This window comes from Neofelis nebulosa, chromosome 6, assembly GCF_028018385.1.
Source record: "Neofelis nebulosa isolate mNeoNeb1 chromosome 6, mNeoNeb1.pri, whole genome shotgun sequence".
NCBI classification, from domain to species: Eukaryota; Metazoa; Chordata; class Mammalia; order Carnivora; family Felidae; genus Neofelis; species Neofelis nebulosa.
The window spans coordinates 40,591,399-40,613,928 of NC_080787.1; the positions used below are offsets into that span (position 1 = coordinate 40,591,399).

At 40.6% G+C, this 22,530-nt stretch overlaps 1 protein-coding gene across 3 annotated transcripts in view; it reads left to right on the forward strand.

Moving 5' to 3' along the window:
* Window positions 1–7,056: 7,056 nt before the first annotated feature.
* DNAH8 (dynein axonemal heavy chain 8) overlaps window positions 7,057–22,530 on the forward strand; it is a 335,701-nt gene continuing 320,227 nt past the window's right edge. Inside the window, exons 1-4 of one of the 3 annotated variants that reach the window (XM_058733804.1) lie at window positions 7,057–7,302; window positions 12,837–12,941; window positions 18,193–18,659; window positions 18,768–18,902. In XM_058733804.1, the coding sequence (XP_058589787.1) occupies window positions 18,237–18,659; window positions 18,768–18,902 (558 nt within the window). In that variant the 5' untranslated portion in view covers window positions 7,057–7,302; window positions 12,837–12,941; window positions 18,193–18,236. The remainder of the gene's footprint in view (window positions 7,303–12,836; window positions 12,942–18,192; window positions 18,660–18,767; window positions 18,903–22,530) is intronic. The other 2 variants (XM_058733802.1, XM_058733803.1) reach the window with 2 other exon arrangements.

Below are 22,530 nucleotides of genomic sequence, written 5' to 3' on the forward strand. Positions count from 1 at the left end.
GCAAGAAGATAGATACATGTTAGGGATTTTGGTGGCAAGAGGTTGGGGAAAATGGGAGTTTATTGGCTCACCTAATCAGACTGAAGCAGGGCAGGGATGCATCTGGCACCAAACATATAGCACCAGGCACCTGGCCACCACCAAGGTGTCTCCATCTCTCATCTCAGTTTCTTTCCTCATCTCCACTTCATTTTGTCAGACATACTTACTTTTCCAGTCCAGCAGCTTAGAGCTCTCAGCCTCTCAGCCGCTTACCTGAGAGGGAGCAACCACTTCCCTAAATTCCAACTTGATAAAATAGGAGGAGCTATGACTAGCCTAGACTAGGACCTATGCTAACTCTTGTGGTCAGGGCACTGTGATTGGCAACCAGGATTAGAACCACATGTTTGAAGTGGGAGAAGCAGCAGCTCCCCCAAAGAAGAGGGAGGCTGTTCTTATAAAATAAGAGGACTCGGTATACTGGAACCACAGAACTTCAGCATGGAAATAGACCTTAAAGCTGCTAATCCAGGAACTGAGGCAACATCAACCCTCCATACACTGTGCATCACTGAACTATTCAGTATAGAAGCCCAGACAAAAGAAATTTGTCTGAGATGTTTTATTGAAAAGACATTCCAAACTGTTCTTTTCCTCTAACCCTCTGGTGAACTTTCAGGATATAAGAGAAATAAACCATATAAATGGATAGGAAGCCTCAATATCATAAAATATTGATTCATTTTAATGAAATTAACCTATTAATGTAATTTTTTTAGGTTTATTTATTTTGAGAGAGAGAGAGAGAGCACAAGCAGAGGAGGGGCAGAGAGAGAGGGAGAGAGAGAGAATCCCAAGCAGGCTCTACACTGCCAGCGCAGAGCCTGATGTGGGGCTCAAACCCACGGACTGTGAGATCATGACCTAAACCAAAACCAAGAGTTTGACTGAGCCACCCAGGCACCTCTGTAATGCAATTTTAATAAAAATGTTGATGGATTCTTTATTGAACTGAATAAGCTGGATCCAGATTCTATTTTTAGATCTCCAAATAGGCAAGACATATTTGAAAAATAAACAAGTAGGGGGACCTAAACTTCTAGATAATAGGATTTACTATAAAGCTGCAGTTATACAATGTGGCAATGGCACTGGTAGGCAGAAATCAATAAATGGAAATTGTGATATGCAGCTCTAAGATGTCGCCAATAATCCCTACCTCCAGGTATTCGCACTTTTGTGTTATCCCCTCCCCCTGAGTATGGATTTAGTGACTTACTTCCAAAGCATAGACTATGGCTGAAGTGATGGCTTGTCACTTCTGATATTAAATTATGCAGTGATTCTTGTCTTGGGAGATCTTTCTCACTTTCTTTTTCTCCAATCTCTCACTGAGGGTAAGCAAGCTGCCACATTGTGAGCAACACTATGGATAGGCTCATGTGGCAAGGAACTGTTTGATGTCTCTTATCAATAGCCAGTCAAGACCTGAGGCCGGCCAACAGCCACATGTGTAAGCTCGGACGTGAGTCCTCTCCCAATATGGCTTTGAAATAACTGCTGCCCTGGTTGACCCCATAATTTTTACTCTATAAGAAACCTGGAGCCAGAAGTATCCGTCTAGACCATTCCCAGATTCCTAACCCACAGAAACTATCAGATAACAAAATTTTGTTGTTTTTAGCTGCAAAGTTTTGGGATAATTTGTTGTGCAGCAATACACAACTAATATATACATACACATATAAAAACTTGATATAGATTAGAGTTAGTACTGCTGATCAGTAGGGAAAAGATACATTTTTCAATGGATGGTTTAGGACAGCATAGTTTATCTATATGAGAAAAGAAAAGATTTCTCTATTTCATACCATAAAGAAAAACAAAAGTCCAAGTGTATTAAAAATATAAATGTGAGGGGCACCTGGGTGGCTCAGTCATTTGGGCATCCGACTTCAGCTCAGGTCATGATCTCATGGTTCCTGGGTTCCAACCCCACGTCAGTCTCTGTGCTGACAGCTGAGAGCCTGGAGCCTGCTTTGGATTCTGCGTCTCCCTCTCTCTCTCTACCCCTTCCCTGCTCCCACTCTGTCTCTCTCTCCCTCTCAAAAATAAATAAACACTATATACATAAAAAAGCAAAAACTTAAAACATAAAGAGCAAAATATCAGAGAATATCTTTATGAATTCATGGTAGGAATTTCTTAATGTAAAAGTACAAAATATAAAAGAAAAAAGGATCTTAACTAAAACACACCATAAAAAAATAAAAAAAGAAACCAACCACGGAGTGGGAGAAGGTAGGGGCAACACACATAGCCATCAAAGGATCAGTATCAATAATAAGTAAAAACTCTTACAAATCAATGAAAACAATATAAGTAACTGAATAGAAAACATGACAAAAAGGAAAAACAGGCAGTTTACGAAAGAGGAAACACAAATACCTAATAAGCATATTAAAAAAATGCTCCGACTCCCTGGTAAACAGAAAAATGCCATTTAATATAAAAATGAGGTTCCTTTTTTGCCTTTAAAACTGACAAAAATTTAAAAATCAAAAGTCTGTGTTGATGTGAATGTAGAACTGAAATTCATTCATATACATTTGCTGATATAAACCCAAATTATTATAAACACTTTAAAATAATGACAGTATCTAGTAAAGTTACAGAGAGTACATCCTAGGATCCATGAATAAGCATATGTCCTAGAGGATTATTGTGACTATACTGGTTTAACATGGTTTGAATAGAAAAAAATTGATAAAGCCTAAGTGTCCAAAAGCAAGAAAACAGTGTTATTTCATGCAGCAGAATACTATACGTAAGTGAAAATGAATGAATCAGAGGAACATAGTCCAACATGGATAAATCTCACAAATAGAAATGAAATAATTAAAAGTTGCAGAAGAATCCATATGGCAGAACACCATTTTTGCAAAGTTTTAAATTGTGCAACGATAGAATGTATTGCTTGGGGCTAAATATACTTAGAGTGATGGGGTCAGGAAATGCCTAGGAATACACAACTCCAAATACAGGAACATGATTTCCCCTAAGGGATGGTAGAGGAGAAGAGGGGAGGGATATACTGGGGATTTAAATATTTTGACGTTGTTTCATAACTAAAGGTGATGGTGGATAAATGGATAATTGTTTCATTCTTTATGCTTCCCTGTATATCTTAAATATTAAATAATATACTTTCAAAAGCTTAAAAGTAATAAGTGCCACATATAGAAATAAAAGGAAAGGCAGCAGTAATGGGGAAGGAATAGTGTAAAATGGTCACTATTTGAGAAGACACAAATTCCAAATAGAGCATAAGTGTTTCTTTTTTTTGGTAGAAGGATTATTAGTTTCCTACAGTTGTAACAAACCGTCAAACCCGTGGTGGCTCAAAATAACAGAAACTCATTCTCTCACAATATTAGAGGCTGAAAGTGTGAAATGAAGGTGTCAGCAGGGTTATCCCCCACTACAAAGGTTCTGGGAGAGAATCCTCCTTCTCCTCTTCCAGCTTTTGGTGGCTCTTGCTTTTCCTTGGTTTACAGCAGCATAAATCACTGCCTCTGTCTTCACATGGCCTTTTCCCTATGTCTAAAATCTCTCACCCCTTTCTCTTCTAAGGACACCAGTCACAGGATTAAGGGTCTGTCACAGTACTCCAACCTGTCTTAAGGGTTAACTTGCTTCAAGCTTATGCACTCCTTGCTTGCTGAACTAAGTCCCTTGATCTATAGCAGAACTAACAGACGACTGGCCTTGAGAAGCAAAGGACCCAACTTTCCTCGACCCAACTTTCCTAGAAGATAAGGCCTGACTACATTGGAAAACAGTTGCCACTGATGCCAGCAGGTCCATTCAAGGTCATGTCAACATAGGACAAATCTCCTGGGCACCTGATTCTTCTGCACATAGCCCCCTCCCTTTTCTCATGCCTCCCCTGTTTTAAAAATATATTTTTTTAATGTTTTTATTTTGAAAGAGAGAGAGCGCAAGCAGAGAAGGGGCAGAGAAAGAGAGGGAGAGAGAGAGAATCCCAAGCAGCCTCTGCATGTCAGCACAGAGCCAGACCAGGCGCTGGAACCCACACAAAACGTGAGATCACGACCTGAGCCAAAATCAAGAGTTGGATGCATAACCGACTGGGCCACCCAGGTGGCCCACCTGTGCCTCCCCTTTTAAAACCCTCCAGCTTCCCCTGAATGGGGAAGATGGTCTTTGAGACATTAGTCTGCCCTCTTCCCAGGTTACCAGCTTCCTAAATAAAGCAACCTTTCTTTGCCTGCCATCACTTGTCTCTACAGTATTGATTTTCAAGCATTAAGTAAGCAAATCTGAGTCAGGAACGGATTCTCAGCCCTGTAACTATTATTATTAGTGTACATAGTAAGGGACAAAAAATACTGAACTGGTAACAGGGGTCCTGAATTTTAGTCATGGGACTTGCTGCCCAGTAGCTCAATGAATTAGTTCTGAAACTCAAATGGTGAAGCTGCTCTCTAGTCCTGGATGTCCTCATTTGTAAAACAAAGTGCAGGAAATAAGATGATATCCAAGTTCCCTTCCTGTTCCAAAAATCTATAACTCCATGATGAGTCTGTTTTTCAAGCCTCAGCCACTGACAGAAAGATCACACTATTGACAGAAATAAAAATGTCAAAACAATCAACTGAAGATGTCTAGATTTCGTAGGGAATATGCAATTAGAGTACAAAGATTATCAATATGTGTTATGTTATAATTGTCCTAATATAGCCACAATTTAAGTAGCCAGACATTCAAATAAAACACATGTAAATATTGAGTGACTATCTACAGTTTAATGTCTTGAGTTTACTCTTCCAGGATTATTGGTTTATGGCTGAAATAGCACATTTTTTACCTTGTTTAGTTGTCCATTCTATTTGGCCAAAAAAGAAAAAGAAAGAAAAAAAAAGACTGCCAATGCAGAAATCTAAAATACCTGGCAATAGGTACCTAAGCAACTAATAAAATGATGTCCATTGAGGAAAATTAACTTAACCATAAAAGTGTTTTAAACATACTCTCAATAGATTTTCTAATCTAATCTTAACTGACACATACAAAAAATATGTATAGGCTCTTTGTAGTGAATTGAATTGTGTCCCCCTAAAATATGTCCAAGTCTTAATTCCTGGTACCTGTGAATGTGACCTTATCTAGAAATAGTGTCTTGCAGATGTAGTTAATGATCTCAAGGTGAGATCATCCTGAATCTACAGTGGATCTATTACCAGACAAAGAACCAGGTCCCTCATTGTATTTTCAAGGTCTTGGGCAACCCAACCATTTACTGTTTTATATATGCTGCATGTTTTTTTCTTTCCATGAAGCCTTAAGAGAACTCTCTAGAAGATGTACTTTTCCCATATCTCAGGCATCGTCAGGAGTGTTATCATTTGGCAGTATTCCATGAGCCTATTTTCTGTCAGAGGTCATTAAACTATTACATGGATCACGGTGCTACAAACCTAACACTGCAATGCACATCTTTTTTTTTTTTTTTTTTTTTTTTTTGGGACAGAGAGAGACAGAGCATGAACGGGGGAGCAGCAGAGAGAGAGGGAGACACAGAATCGGAAACAGGCTCCAGGCTCCGAGCCATCGGCCCAGAGCCTGACGCGGGGCTCGAACTCACGGACCGCGAGATCGTGACCTGGCTGAAGTCGGACGCTTAACGGACTGCGCCACCCAGGCGCCCCTGCAATGCACATCTTTAGAACAAAACCTGTGTCCCTATTTGGCACAGTATTATTTGTTTAGAATATATTTTCAAAAGAAGAATTTGTAGGTTAAGGCACATGGATATATTTAAGGTTCTTTAAAATATATAACATTCTGTAATTTGTTTGTTACTACATAGAATCTATAGACATACTCTGGGAAGATGGCAAGGACTAAACCATAAGTGCCAAAACTAAATGATGAGACAAAAAAAAAAAAAAAAAAAAATGGGCCAGAGAGAAACCCTTTATTACTCACAGCCCAACAAACAGCAGGAATATCATCACAAGGGAAACCAGTTCTGAGCCCAAGTACCACTGGGCAACACTGTGGCTCACATGCAGCTGGTGGATTGGGGGGGCAGCTAAGGAATCCAGGGCTAAGGGCTCATCATCTTTTGTAGCAAGCAGTAAACCAGCCAGTGCCCCTCCCACGGGAAGTGAGCAGTTGGTTCTAGGTCCTAATGTGATTGCTGTCATCTACTTAATTGCCTAAACACTAGCTAAAGATACAGCTCAGAGTCAGAGGACAGTTAGGTCTTGCAGTTTGGCATAGTTCCCTGTGGACCCCATAACTTCATACTGCATAATCACCGCATGGTACTTCTTAACATGGATGGACCATGTTTTATTGAACTTTACTTGTGATTTTTATAGTCATTGCTGGCTTTGGGATGTTTTGTTTTTGTTTTAATCAGTTGTCAGATCTTCCAGTTCTCATTTTGGACTGATCTGCTCTACAGTCAAAGACTGACTCTAATACCTAATTAAAACCGACACCAGCCACACCACGTCAGGGAGTTATAAGGAAAACAGAAACGTACTGGAAAGGGCAGGGGGGTAGACTTTGAAAAGAAGTCCATTTTCTTCAGAGTCTTTCTGTTCTCTGTATTACCAGTCATAGGTTTCTGAGCAAACAAATTCAACAGAAAACAATTAACATTCTCAAGTGAAACGCTAAGTAGCTTCAGAAAAGTGTAAAGGTCATGGGGGCACCTGGATGGCTCAGTGGGTGGAGCCTGCGACTCCTGATCCCAGAGTGGTGACTTCCAATCACACATTTGGCGCAGAGATTATTACTTAAAAGAAAGAAATCTCAGAAAGGAAGAAAGAAAAAAGGAAAGAAGGAAAGAAAAGGCCATAGAAACTTTATTTTATACATTTAAGCATTTTCATGGCAGTCCTCTCAAAGCATACCTTGGAATCCTCCCAAGCCCGCACCCCGCTCAATTTCCCTCTCTAGGCGGCTGCCCTTCAGTGACCCAATAACCCTGGCCGCTCCACGATGTTTCACTTCTCCAGCTCCGAAGGCGGGGCGGGGTGGGGGTGGGGTGCGTGTCCCGTGCAGAACAGCACGCGCGCGGGGGCGGGCCTCCCTCCGCAGCCTGTGCTCCCGCACCTGGCACCGCCCGGGGAGCAGCGCCCAGCACAGCCCACGCGGGGCGCCCCAGAGCGAACCGGTGCCGGACTCCCAACGGCCGCACCTCGGTGGCCGCGGAGCCGGGAGCAGCTCCCCCGGCGCACCCCGGCCTCCTCGCCGACCTGGGCGAGCTGCGGGCGGCGGCAGGTGAGTGCGCGGCGGGGGCTCGACGGGGACGCGACGAGCTCCTGTCCCTAGCCCTCCCTTCTCGGGATGCGAAGGCCCGCTTTCCTCCCTAGGTGGGGATCACAGTCGGTGCTGGAATTCACTTTCTCACCTCCCAGCTAGTCCTCTCGACCAGCCCAGCTAACACCCTACGGCACAACCCCAGCTCAGTCATCGCCTTTTGTAAATCCCAGTCTCTTCACTCTCCCTGCTAAGAGTTCAAAACTAAGGCAGACTAAATACCTATCCCTCCAGTTTATTTTCTCTACCTCCCTTTTCCTCTCTCCCCTGCACCCCGAAAGTCTCATCACTGAGCGTCCCACTTTTCCCAAGCAAGCTCTCCCTTTTCCTGCTTTGGTGCATTTGCACTCTGTTATCCCCCCGCCTGCAGCCTGGAATAAATACTCCCCTAGTCCATGTTCTCATGACAGCTCTTCTTCAGACCCAACTCAAATGTCTTGTCTGTCAGGTTGTCTTCCAGAAGTTTCTCTGTTATGTCAGTCTCTCTCAGCCCTTTGCTAATTCACCTTTTCTTGACACTGACCATCCAGTGTATGTTTAACGGTCTGTCCCCCCAACTTGTTTGTTTTGCTCCAGAAGAGGCCTCTTAGTTTTGTTTTCTTTTTTAAATGTTTTTATTTATTTTTAAGAGAGAGAGAGACACACAGAGCACAAGCAGGGGAGGGGCAGAGAGAGAGGGAGACACAGAATCTGAAGCAGGCTCCAGGCTCTGAGCTGTCAGCACAGAGCCTGATGTGGGGCTCAAACCCACAAACTGTGAGATCATAACCTCAGCTGAAGTCAGAGCCACCCAGATGCCCCGGGGTCTCTTAATTTTATATGTAGCTACAGCCGCCAAGCACGCAGAAGACCTTCCACCATCAGGAATCAACTAATGCAAGAAGGGATAGGGTTATAGAAATGGGTGCAAGAAGAAGGAATGTGGTTGAAGTGGCTGTCGGCTTCGCTCCCTGGTGTGTCATTTGCTCACTTCAATCTTCCTATGCGTGGAGAAGTCCACTGTCCTAACTGCTCCTGAAAATGAGCAGGGATGACTTTGTGCAGGTGCAGTGAACCTTCAAATTGAACTTAAGGAGAAGGACTGGTGGAAATTGAGAATGATTGCAAGTGGCATCAAGTTGTCTGTGGAGGGGAAAGAGATGAATAGGTGTTTATCCTGAATTCACTCTGCTCAATGGCTAGCCAAGTATGAATACTTGCGTCTTTATTGCATAAGTAATCTTGCCAAATCCTAAAATCCATAGGGAATTTTAGGTTCCAAATGTTAATGGTGCAGGGGACAATATAAACACGTGTCATGTGTTGTTGTATATGATACATACACATATGAGTAAAATAGGCACATGATTCTATTTTTTAAAAAATCATACAGAAAGTTATAAAATTGGAAAGTACAACTCTTCCTCTACTTCCCCCTCCATCTTTCTCTCTCAAGGGGATCGCTGGTGATAACTTGTGTATCTTTCCTGGAAAGCTTTTAACATGTTTTATCAAATCTAAACTATTACCGATCATAATTTTATGCAGTTACACAAATGAAAATTACATAGTTATGTAACTGCATGAAGGAAAACATGTGATGAAAGAAAAAATGTTGCCAATTAAACCTTTTAAAAAATGTGCATCTTAGAAAAGATGAAATACCATATATACGCATTTATATATACACTTATAAAAATGTATACAGTTGGTACTGTTATGTAGTGTACTTTGCTTTGCTTTTTTTCTTTCATATAAATAATCCATGTTGGAGATCTTTCTACATCTGTAGATGTAGTTCTACTTCATTCTTTTTATTTCTAGTGTCTGTATTAAAATTTTATTGAACAGGATACTATTATCAAGCTCAAACTTGTCTGTGCACCCACCCAATGAGCAGTAAGCCAATGCCTGAGGCACGAGTTCTGAAGCAAAGAAAGCTTTATGATCAGAAGGACAGAACCAAGGAGAAGGCAAGGGTCATTCCCAAAGCTGCTTCCCCCTGCTAAGCGTTGGGACAGCTTCTGTACATGAGAGGAGGCTAAGGGGTTTCTTGAAACCTTAAGGGAGGGGGCCTTGAAACAATCTGGAGGTAAGCATTCTTCCCACAATGAGGAGCTATTTGGCACCTAGTAGAATCAGATATGTCAAGACAAATGTTACTGTCTGGTTTCCCATTAGGTTTCTACAATCAGTGGGTAACCGGGGAGTAGGGGGTAAAGAAGCAATTAATGATTGATCGTGCCTGAGGTTAAGAGGTACATAAAACATAATTAGAGAACCAATCAGTACGTGGAGCTAAGTTAATGCAGTTAATACATCTATAGTTCTGTTTATGCTTTCAAAACAAGTCCAGGAACCAAGCATTTGGCCTTAGTACTGCAGTTCAATTAAATGGGTTCTCCTCCTACCTCTTCTTTCCTTCCTTCCTCCCTTCCTTCCTTCCTCCCTTCCTCCCTTCCTCCCTTCCTCCCTTCCTCCCTCCCTTCCTCTTTCTCTCTTTTTTTTTGTAATTGGTTACCACTTATTGAGCACCTACTATATTTAACATCTTTTTAAACATTGAAGTATAATTAACACAGAGTGTTATATTCCTTTTAGGTATACAATGGGTCCTTTAGAAGGGACATTTTTTGGATGTTTCCAGGAAGTATGTTTGTTTTTGCACTTGTTTTAGCTGTTACAAACATGTTGCAGTGAACAATCAACCTTCTCTGTATATATACATACATACATACACACATATGTACATACATACGTACAAATTGGATATAATGTGAATAATATAGTAAGCTAATTCATGTTTACCAAGATTTTCCCATTTCAACTATGTACTCTATTCAAACTTTTGGTACAGTTTTTAGGAATTCTAAATAAAGTAGTTGTATACATTTCCTAACCTAAAATTAAATGGTTGCATCAGTCTTTGGAAGTGGTAAGCTGGTATTTTATTTTCAGAGTTTATTATATGCCCAGTACGATTTGGCATTTGAAAGCCATGTAGAAAATGCATCTTAAATTATTTTGTTAAGAGGAAGAATTCTACACTTCCCCTAGGCAAGATCTCCCCACGTGGGCCGTGGTTTATTTATTTATTGGGCAATTTATTTATTTATTTTGAGTGTCTTAGATGATGAGGGAGCGTGGGGGGAGCTGAGGGCAAAGTACAGGCTAAAAGCACCTCCTCCCTGCCCCCAGGTGGGATATGTGAGATATTCCTCGGACACTCCTGGCTGCTCAAGAACAGGGGAAAGGAAAGAAAGCAAATGGGTGACTGAGAAATCACAGGCATGCAGGACAGGAGTCTCCTTCAGTTTACAGATACTTAGTGAACTGCAAGAAAAAGGCAATCTTATCCATACCGTAATCTCCAGAAACCTATAGACTCCATTTCCCGGAGCCCTAATATCACCCTCATCAAGATGTAACGGGGTTTAAGTGCTTGCCATGGTGATGTGGGAAACAAAGGCAAATGAGAAATGAAATTCCCTTACTGCCTATAGCCCATTTACAAGTCCTTGAAACAGGCCAAGTGACCTTCCTCTAGGAGCCCAGTTGCCTCGATGATGACACTTTGCAAAATGGAATCTTGGCTTATTATTATCCTGATCCTTCCTCCCACTCCCAAGATCCTGTGAGTCTACTAAAACACATAAAAATTCCTTTGCAAGCCTTCTTTACTTTAACCCCCAAGTATATGTTGGCAATTATACTGCAAGCATATGGCCCCTGATAGCCATCTGAATAGTCTCATGACTGAGGTTTTACTAAGGAATATAATAAATGACATTTTCCTAACAACAGCTAGCCCTTCAAGGTCCTGGAAACTTTGCTTCCAAAATTCCTTAGAAACTTAAGCTGTCCCTGACCCCCTCCCAACCTGAAGGTTTATAATCAGTCACTCTTCACAACCCCAGTGCAACTCTTTCTGCCCATGGGTCCTGTCCCCGTGCTTTAATAAAATCATCTTTTTTGCACCAAAGACATTTTCAAGAATTCTTTCTTGGCCACTGACTCTAAACCCCAATATCACCCCAAGCCCCATGGTTAGATATGTGATTTATTTTAAAAATATTAAAGCATAACAAATTATTTAGAATTTATTTATTTCTCACTCACAATAGTGATTAATACCTGGTTATCAGTTTCTTTATATTCAGTGTTTGTTCATAGACTATTAACCATAAACACTCTTTAATGTTCACAGAATAAGAGCTTATCCTGCCCTTAGCTTGAAATATTGAGGCACTTGGCTGGCTCAGTCAGTGGAGCATTTGACTCTTGATCTTGGGGTTGTGGGTTCAAGCTCCACACTGAGTATAGAGATTGCTTAAAAATAAAATCTTAAAAGGGGCTCCTGTGTGGCTCAGTTGGTTAAGTGTCCAACTTTGGCTCAGGTCATGATCTCACGGTTTGTGAGTTGGAGCCCCGCATCAGGCTCTGTGCTGACGGCTTAGAGGCCTGAAGCCTGCTTTGGATTCTATGTCTCCCTCTCGCTGCCCCTCCCCTGCTCACACTCTATCTCTCTTTCTCTCAAAATAAATAAATATTAAAAAAAATAAAAAATAAAATCTTAAAAAATATATGCAGGTACATAGATATCAGCACTTAGTAGAGCACAAGTTAAACTCTTTCATGAAACATGTAAGTATTCTAATGTTTCAGAAATTAAATGCTTTTTATTTCTCCTTAAACAGCTTCACCTAAGTTCCAAGGAAACTGAGGTAAGACTACACACATAGAGGTGGAAAGTGTATATATGTTATAGTGAAATGTTTACCTAAATTGAAGCTATAGATTGCATTTATTAGATTAGCATATGAGCAGAGTCAGTCAACATGGATTTTTTCTGTGTATCTTATGATAAACTCGATGAATTTTTGATGAGATTTTCAGAACTACTTAGGAGTGCTAGAAAAAAATCACTGGCAAAACTAAGCCAATTTGGGGGCACCTGGGTGGCTCAGTCAATTGGGTGTCCAACTTCAGCTCAGGTCATGTTCTCATGGTTCATGGATTCAAGCCCCACGTTGGGCTCTGTGCTGACAGCTCAGAACCTGGAGCCTGCTTCGGATTCTGCGTCTCCATTTCTCTCTGCTCCCTCCCACACTCACATTCTGTCTCTCAAAAATAAAATAAACATTAAAAAAGTTGAAAAAAAAAAGAACTGAGACAGTTTTCTAACATATTAGCATTAAGATCTGTGCTTAAAAAAAATGTTTATCATTCGTTATTTACTTATTTTAATTGATTCTGAATCCTTGCTGTTTGTAGTCATTTGGAAGAATAAATATGACATCATTCTAAGCTTTTTTCCCCTACTAACTTCTCCCTTTTTTGACCTCTTCATAGCCTTTCCTGTCTTTACCTCTTTACTTTTCTTTCTAGGTTTCTTCCCTCTCTTCTTATTGAATCCAACTTAGTCTTCAAATGCAACTTATGCTCAAATCCTCCATGAAATCCTCTTTGCCTATTTTTTTGACACTAATTCTTCCCTTCTCTGAATTATTTTCCAGTAGAACTCTGCAGTTTCACACTCTTGACTGATTTGCGAAGATTCTCTCTCCAATAGCATTGTGAATCCTTGAGGACAAAAGTCTCCTTGTTTTCTGCCTCCCAGAGTGAGTATCGTGGCCCTGGGCACATAGTAGTTACACCATTTTGCATGGCGGCTGGGGCTGTGGCACAGGAACAGGGGAGAAGCTTTCATTTTTTTCTTCCCTTTCATACTTGTTTTCAATGAAATTTCCTTCTCTAAGGCTAGGGATTCAGCCTGACCTTAGTAACCATAGGTACTCTTTAACCCAACTGGTGATATTCAGGACTAAATGAAGCATTTTTAGCTTTAATATTCTTTCTTTGCAAGATCACAAATAGCTATTTGAGTAAGGGGTGGGGGAAACTGGTGCCTACAGAGGGTTAACAGTCATCTGTGCCTAAACTAATTGTATCTCTTTTTTACCTTTCTTATTTAGTATTAAAATGCCTTCTTTTTTCCCCTGGTGGGTTTGAGGGGAAATTTTCCAAACTAAAGCTTCCTGACAGATGGTCAATAAATTGGTCATTTCCTTACTGCAGTGTTTATCGTTTTTTTTAAATAGCATTTTATTTGTTTTTTTTAACAATTTTTTACTTTATTATTATTATTTTTTTAATGTTTATTAGTTTTGAGAGAGAGAAAGAGAGACAGCAAGCAAGGGAGGGGTGGAGAGAGAGACACATACAGAATCAGAAGCAGGTTCCAGGCTCTGAGCTGTCAGCACAGAGCCCAATGCGGGGCTTGAGCTCACAGACCATGCCTGAGATCATGACCTGAGAGGCTGAAGTAAGCCTCTTAACCGACTGAGCCACCCGGGCACCCTGTTAACAATTTTTTTAAGTTTATTTATTTATTTTAAGTGAGAGAACGAGAGCAGGGGAGGGGCAGACAGAGTGGGAGAGAGAGAGAATCTCAAGCAGGCTCCAACAGTGTAGAGCCCCTATGCAGGGCTCAAACTTGCTAACTGTGAGAACATGATCACAGCTGAAATCAGGAGCTGGTAGCTTAATGGATTGAGCCACTGAGGCTCCCCTAAAAATAGCATTTTAAAATTGAGTTATAAGCTTATTTCACATAACATAAAGTTCACCATGTTAAGGCATAGCCTTCAATGGTTTTTATTATATTCACTGTGTTGTGCAACCATAAATAATCGCTATCTAATCCCAGAGCATTTCTATTATCCAAAAAAGACACTCAGGCCTATTAGCCATTAGGCCCAGTTCTTCCTTCCCTATCCCTTGGCAACCTCTGATATACTTTCTGTCTCTATGGATTTGCCTTTTCTGGATATTTCATATAAAAAGATTCATACAATATGTGGCCTTTTGTGTTTGGCTTCTTTCACTTAGTGTGGTGTTTTCAAGGTTCATCCCTGCTCTAGCATGTAACAGTCCTTCATGCCTTCTTATGACAGAATAATATTCCATTATAAGGTATGCCACATTTCAAGGTATGCCATGAACATTTACCTACAGATTTTTGTGTGAACAGATGTTATCAATTCTCTTGCATGGAATTGGTAAAATTCTATCCTGGACTGGAATTACTGGCTCATGTGGTCATTCTGTGATTAGGTTTTTGAGAAACTAACTGCCAACCTGTTTTCCTCAGAGACTGTACTATTTTACATTCCCACCAGCAATGGATGAAGATTTACAGTTCTCTACAGCCTTCTCTACACTTTTTATTGTCTTAAAAAAAAAATTTAGGGGTACCTGGCTGGCTCAGTCATTCTTGATTTTGGCTCAGGTCATGGTCTCATGGTTCATGAGTTCAATCAAGGCCTGCATCAAGCTCTCTGCTGTCAGCACGGAGCCTGCTTCATATCCTCTGTCCGCCCCCCCCCCGTCTCTCTGCCCCTCCCCAGCCTTTGTGTGCACACACACATGCTTGCTCTGTCTCAAAAATAAATAGACAATACAAAAATTTTTAAAAAAATTATAGCCATCCTAGTGGGTATAAAGTGCCATCTCCTGGTGGTTTTGATCTGCATTGTCTTCGTTGAGCATTGAGTGTTTTTCCATGTGCTTGTTGGTCATGTGTTATATATATATAAATATATGTATTTATCAAGCATTGTTATACATCTCCCCAAGCATAGAACTTGGCATTTATTTATTTATTTAAAAAAAAATTTTTTTTTAAACGTTTATTTATTTTTGAGACAGAGAGAGACAGAGCATGAATGGGGGAGGGTCACAGAGAGAGGGAGACACAGAATCTGAAACAGGCTCCAGGCTCTGAACTGTCAGCACAGAGCCCGATGCGGGGCTTGAACTCACGGACTGCGAGATCATGACCTGAGCCGAAGTCGGATGCTTAACCGACCAAGCCACCCAGGCACCCCAGAATTTGGCATTTAATTGTTGACAATTAATATGACTTCCCCAGTCTTCTCCATGGAACTCATATGTACCCTACCAAGACTTACCTTAAATGACAGCTCCTCCTTAGAGATTTCCTTCTTGAGTTTTCTCCTCTGATGCTACAGATTCTCGTGCACACCTTGGCTGACTGTAATGAAACTTTAAGGGTTGGTATGTTTGCCTCCTTCGTTAGGCTGTGAGCTCTCAGCCAATCACTACAGGTGAGAGAACAGTGCTTTTTTTCAGAAACTGCCAGAGCTGCTGTGACCTCAGGCAACGCCCAGGGCAAAGGCAATGGAAGAAAACTGGAGAGATTGGAACCGAGTCAGGAAAGCCCTGGAGGACACAAGAGTTTGTATTTGGCACCCAGAAGTAGGGCAGTGATATGATATGATCTGATATTTAGAAAGATCATTTTTGTCTGTGTGATTGGGTAAGACCTATGACTTCTGTGGATCTTAGTTTCATTAGCAGTAAAAAGGGAGAGCTGAACTAGATACTTTCTAAGGTTTTTTTTCTAGTTCTGAAATTATGTGCCATGAATCTCAGAAATCTGGACTCCTCAGGGAATGAACTGTGTTGGATAATAACGTTTTCTGAAAATTTAATCTGTGCCAACCCTTAAAAAAAATAGTGGCCATTTTTAGATGAAAAAAATCAGTAAGATTAATTGAATACTTCCCTGACTTCTTAAACATACTCTCATGATTTAATTTTCACCTTTCCTTGATGGCTTAAATAATAGTGACTCTATAGTGGTATAAATAATGGTGGAAAGAGCACTGGTTGCCTACAGAGAATCTCTCTAGTGCTAGTGAGCTTAGTCAGTGTATGTGTTTTACCATTATATTGAAATTTAAGTAAATTTTGCTTTGGTTTCAGAAACTAGACAACCATGCCTGACAATATCCTTTGAGAATGGGCATGATTCTCCTACTGAGTAGAGTGAATTGTTTTGCAGAATTCAAAAGCATAAATTAGAACAGAGTGACAGGCAGTTGATATGACTTCCCTAGTATGTATCATTATACTTGTTCTTGAGCTACTATAGATAGTACAATTAACTCCTCTAGGCCAAGATAATGCAAACACAACTCCTGGGTATTTTTTTTTAAGTTCATTTATTTATTTTGAGAGAGATTGAGAGAGCGAGGGAGGGGCAGATAGAGTTGGAGAGAGAATCCCAAGCAGGCTCTGTGCTGTCGGCATGGAGCCTGACATGGGACTTGATCCTATGAACCGTGAGATCGTGACCTGAACCAAAATCGAGAGTGGAATGGACACTTAACTGACCAAGCCACCCAGGTGCCCCACAACTCCTGGGTATTGCAGATCATTATGTCCAAAAATAACTCAGAGATGTTTACTTAGTTACTTTCCAAGCAAATGTACTCACATGTGAAGAAAGTATACATTAGATTGTGGTCAAGGAACAAAGACAAAACCTGGAATTTATAAAGGAGAGAGGAGAGAGGTTTATAAAAGAGAGAGGAAAGGGGGATGAGAAAAAAAAAGTCTGCAGTTGGTTTGGGAACAGTTGTTCTTTTTTGCATGTCTTGGCCACGAGTGCTTAGCTGGCAGCAAAAAGGTAGGTCAGTTGGGGTATTTCTGTTCTTGAGTAGGCCAATTTAGGATATCAAAGAAAACCATTTCAGCTGTTTATAGGATCTTTGGAAAAGCTGGAGGGGGCAGCTGTGGGGTGCAGGTTACAGGCTGTCTCTGTCTTATGGAGGGCTGCTCATGTCCCTCCACAAGAAGGACCGTCTTACTTAGGCCAGGTGTGCACCAGTGTCCTCAGAATTTCTCATTAAAAAGCCTCTTTCTCTGTCTTCTTTTGAAGTCTCTGCTTTGGAATTTTATGTTGTTGTGTTCTTCAAGTGTTTACTATTATCCTGGCTTCTGGATCTTAGCCATATCCTGAAAACTTGTTTATTTCGATGGAAGTTTGATTATTGTCCTATAATGTGGTTTCTTTCTCTATAAGTGACATTTTCTCCTGTTCCACTGGTGTCTCTTAATTTTCCTGCTTAATGTGCTCATGATAACTTCTGTATTCCTGTATATAGAGCTTTTCTGATTGAGTAGGTCAGATTTATACTTTATATGATACCATTGCTTTAATAAATAGTCACAGTCACATTTTAGGGGGATGCTGTTATAAACAAAAAGTCCATTGGAGTAAGCTGGGAGCTGGAAGTATAGTGGCTTTTCATTGGCTGAGTTGTGACAGCCTGTCATTGCCTGGGCTATTGCTGGGGGAAGGGAAAGTCTTTCATAAATCCTGCGGGATAGGAAAGTAGTATCCATGTACAAGGTCAGGCTCTTGCTATTTGGTCTGCAATTCACAACCAGTGGTAGGGCTGGTAGGATGTGAGAGCTTCCCCCTGCTGGCCTTCCGAAAACATACTAAATGAGGTTTCCCTTTATTAATTTTCACACTGCTAAGAGGAGGTTTTATGCTTTCTGGGGGTTCTTGGATATGCGTATGTAGATGAGATGGCTGGACGGTTGAGTGATTAGTGAATTGTATCACGGAGTTCCTCCATGCAAGGAATATTTCCGTCCGTGTGGTTCTTTGCCTTGTCTCTCGGACAAGTCAGTATCTCAGCTCTAATGCTGTCGTTTTCAATCGTTTTTCAGCCCTTACATACCTGAGGACAGGTACCTTCCCATCAGGTGCAGTAATTACTATGACAGGGATGGGATGTGTGTGGAGTGGCAGTCCCCTAGAGGCATATCATAGTCAGGAGGAGCTCTTATAGTTTCAAAAGGGCCCTAGGTATATGTGTGCTGTCCCTCGTTAAAAAATCATTCTCTAGTCCTGTGAGCTTAGCTTCTTCAGTTAATGTAGGAAGGGAGAAATAGATGATTTTGCTACCTGTCCAGGCTCAAGGGGAGGAATAAATTAACACAGAACATTCCATTTATTGTACAGTTTTACAAGAAAACATTGTATAATTCTAGGTTTTGAAGATTCAGGTGCCCGGTGGGAGGAAAACACGGCCAACATGAGCTCTGAAGAAGGTGGTCCACCCTCTTGGCAAGAAGCTCCTCCCTCTTCTGGAGAAGCAGCACCCCCTGGTTCAGAAGGTACCGCCCCTCCGGGAGATGAGGCTCCGCCCCCTCCAGGAGAAGAGGCCCCTCCTCCTTTGGACGAAGAGGCTCCGCTCTCTGTGACAGGGGCAGCCTCCACGGTAGAAACTGGCTCTCTTTCTGAAAGAGATCCTGCTCTTTCTGGAAGTGATTTTCTTAATGTCCCTGCTTCTGAGCATGATGAGCAAGGTGGATATAGAGTTCGACCTAAGTCTGCAGTACGACTGGGCCAATCCCTGCTTTCTGAAGTGCTTTCCCAGTCTTCCCGAAAATCATCCCGATATCATCGAAGCATGAGCGGCATTCCAAATCTCCAGGAAACATTAAAAGAGAGACAGGTTTTGCTTATAATAAGATTTTTCAAGTGTCACTTTTATGTCACAGTAATTTTTTTGGTGGTCTTTTCCCATAATTAACAATTTTTCCCTGTGGTTTTCATTCTTTAGGCAAGATTTAGAGAAGCAAGGGAAAATCGGAAAACGAAAATTGACCCTTCATACAAATATATATTTGAAATTCTAGCGGAGAAGCTTGGCCTGGACTTGGTAACCATTGAAGAATTAATTTTGGACTGTCCATCTGTGAGTTTAAATCTTACTAGTTTTTTTTTTGTTTGTTTTGTTTTTTCTTCAAGTTTTTTTATTTATTTTTGGGACAGAGAGAGACAGAGCATGAACGGGGGAGGGTCAGAGAGAGAGGGAGACACAGAATCGGAAACAGGCTCCAGGCTCTGAGCCATCAGCCCAGAGCCTGACGCGGGGCTCGAACTCACGGACCGCGAGATCGTGACCTGGCTGAAGTCGGACGCTTAACCGACTGCGCCACCCAGGCGCCCCAAATCTTACTAGTTTTTAATTGCTCTTTGACAACTGATTGTTTTAAGAGGCTGGGGTCATTGTCATGAACAACAGAACATTTAGAAAGGGAAGGTTGAAATTTTACCAATTAGGGGAGTTTTATATGACTTAAAGCCAGTTGAATCATATTTTTAGTTAGGTCTACTATTGAGTAGGAAACGAAGAGAAGAGTTAGCAATTCGAATTTGGCTAAAATTTGAACTCAAAATGCCCTTAAAAGTTAGAGGGATAGTCAAGCACAGATAGAGTTAACTAGTTTAAAGGCACAGGTCAGGGGCCCCTGGGTGCCTCAGTAGGTTAGGCATCCAACTCTTGATTTCAGCTCAGGTCATGATCTCACAGTTTGTGAGTTCAAGCCCTGCATAATGCTCTGCACTCACAGTGTGTGGAGCCTGCTTGGGATTCTCTCTCCCTCTCTCTCTCTCTCTCTCTCTAATGAAAGCACAGGTTGTGTAAACTACATATGCAAATAATTTGGATAGAAAAACAAACTGGGCACATATGAACTAGGGAACAGTGACTTTTGCATGAGCTTTGTAGAAAACAAAGAGGTGATTACCATGTCAGGGACAGCCCTAGATTATGCCTACTTTCCTGGCAAAATTATTAACAGTCCCTCCTTTCACTCCTAAAAAGTCCCAGTTTTGGCTGATGAATTTCTGTGGTCACCCTAATTAGAGTAATATATGATAAGCTGTGACTTTCATAGAAGCTATCGGAAGCAGTATCACTGCTTCCTTTCAGATAGCTGTGGCTCTATATTAATTTTCAAAAAAAATTACTACAAGTTGCCTGAGCTCTTTACCACCTCTTGGAGTGGACTGGCCTGGAGCCCCAGCAAGACCAGAGAGCAGGTACATACTGGTGGTGAGCTGGTTGTCCCACTGAATGCACTGATGAGAGAGTAGGGTAGGGGGGCAGTGTTGTGGTGAGGTTGTCATCGTTGGGGTCCCTACCCCCCTGCTTTTATAGGGACCAGTGAACTTGGGCAAAACTCTTTAGCTTGCTCTCGGAGCCAAGATTCTGGGGAATGGTGCCTAGAGGAGTCTCTCCCTTGCTTGATGCAAGGTGTTGCCAAGTTCTGGAAAGTTGTCTGCCTTTCACTTCTTTCAGGACCCTATAAAAGTTGAGAACTAGCAGTCCTCTGATAGCATGAGTGGGATTGCTCAATTTCCTGCTCCCTTAGTGTGTTATGGTGATCTGGGAATGTGATTGATGCACAGAGATCAATAATCTGAGCTATTTTAATGGCTAAAGATAGAAAAATGCATGGGGATGTGCACATAAAAGAAGAGGTGCCACAGAAAGCAACTGAAATAGAGTATAGTTTCTCAGGTTGCCGAAATTCTCTGCAGGAATGTACAGGTGTGGTCAAGGATGGCTTCATGGGCATGTGGACTGTGCAAACAGGCCCCTGGGCTGAAGGGCCCCATACTTGGCTTAATGATCTCCTGTCACCACCTTGAAATTCTTTAAAAAACTTTTTTTAAGTTTTTAAATTCCAGTATAGTTAACATATAGTGTTATGTTGCCTTCAGGTGTACAACGTCATGATTCTACGATTCTATACATCACCCATTGCTCATCATGATCAGTGTACTCTTTAATCCCCATCACCTATTTCACCCATTGCCCCTGCCCCATGCACCTCCCCTCTGGTAACCATCAATTTATTCTCTATAGTTATGAGTCTGTTTCTTGGTTTGTGTGTCTCTCTCTGTCTTCTTTTGTCCTTTGTGTATTTGTTTTGTTTCTTAACTTTCACATATGAATGAAAACATATTTATCTTTCTCTGACTAGCTGATTTTGCCTAGCATTATACTCTTCAGCTCCATGCATGTTGTTGCAAATGGTGAGATTGCATTCTTTTTTATGGCTGAGTAATATTCCATTGTGTATATATACCACATCTTCTTTATCCATTCATCTATTGATGGACATTTGGGCTGCTTCCATAATTTGGCTATTGCAAATAATGGTGCAATAAACATAGAGGGTCATGTATTCCTTTGAATTAATGTTTTTGTGTCTCTTCAGTAAATACCCAGTAGTGTGATTACTGAATCATAGGGTAGTTCTATTTTGACTATTTTAACTTTTTGAGGAAACTCCATACTGTTTTCCACAGTGTCTGTACCAGTTCGCATTCTCACCAGGGTTCCTTTCTCTCCACACCCATGCCAACACTTGTTTCTTATGTTTTTTATTTTAGCCATTCTGACAGGTGTGAGGTGATACCTCATTATAGTTTTGATTTTCATTTTCCTGTTGATGAATGATATTGAGCATTTTTTCATGTGTCTCTTGGTCATCTGTATGTCTTCTTTGGGGAAATGTCTGTTCATGTCTTCTGTCCATTTTGAATTGGATTATTTTGGTTTCTTTATGTTTAGTTGTATAAGTTATTTATATGTTTTGGATACTAATCCTTTATCAGATATATCATTTGCACATATCTTAACCCATTCAGTAGGTTCTCTTTTAGTTTCGTTGATTGTTTCCTTTGCTTTGCAGATTTTTGTTTTGATGTAGTCTAAATAGTGTATTTTTGCTTTTGTTTCCCTTGCCTCAGGAGACATATCTACAAAAAAATGTTGCTATGATTGATGTCAGAGAAATTACTGCCTGTGCTCTCATTTATGATTCTGTTAAAATATTTAAAATATTTAAAAAATATTAAATATTTTTAAATTAATTTATTATTCATTTAAATTAATTAATATTAATTAAATTATTAATTATAATTTATATTAATATAAAATATTAATAATTTATAATTAATTATATATTTATAATTAATATAATTTATATTAATATAAAATATTAATAATAATTTAATTGTTAATATAATAATATAATTATTTAAATATTATCAAATATCTGTTAAAATATTAAAAAAAATATTTTTTTGTGAGAGTTTGTGAAAGTGGGGGAGGGGCAGAGAGGAAGTGGGGGACAGAGACTCTGAAGTGGGCTCTGTGCTGACAGCAGAGAGCCCGATGCAGGGCTCAAACTCACAAACCATGAGATCACGACTGAGCCAAAGTTGGATGCTCAACCGACTGAGCCACCCAGTCGCCCCTCATCTGGGATTTTTATGGCTTCAGGTCTCACATTTAGGCCTTAAATTCACTTTGAGTTTATTTTTGTATATTCTGTAAGTTTCATTCTGTCCAGTTTCATTCTGTCCAGATTTCCCAGCACCGTTTGTTGAAGAGACTGTCTTTTTCCCATTGCATATCCTTGCCTCTTTTGTTGAAGACTAATTGACCATATCCACCTTGAAATTCTTTTTTCTTTTTACTTTATTTTAATCCCAGTTAATATATAGCGTATTATTAGATTCTGGTG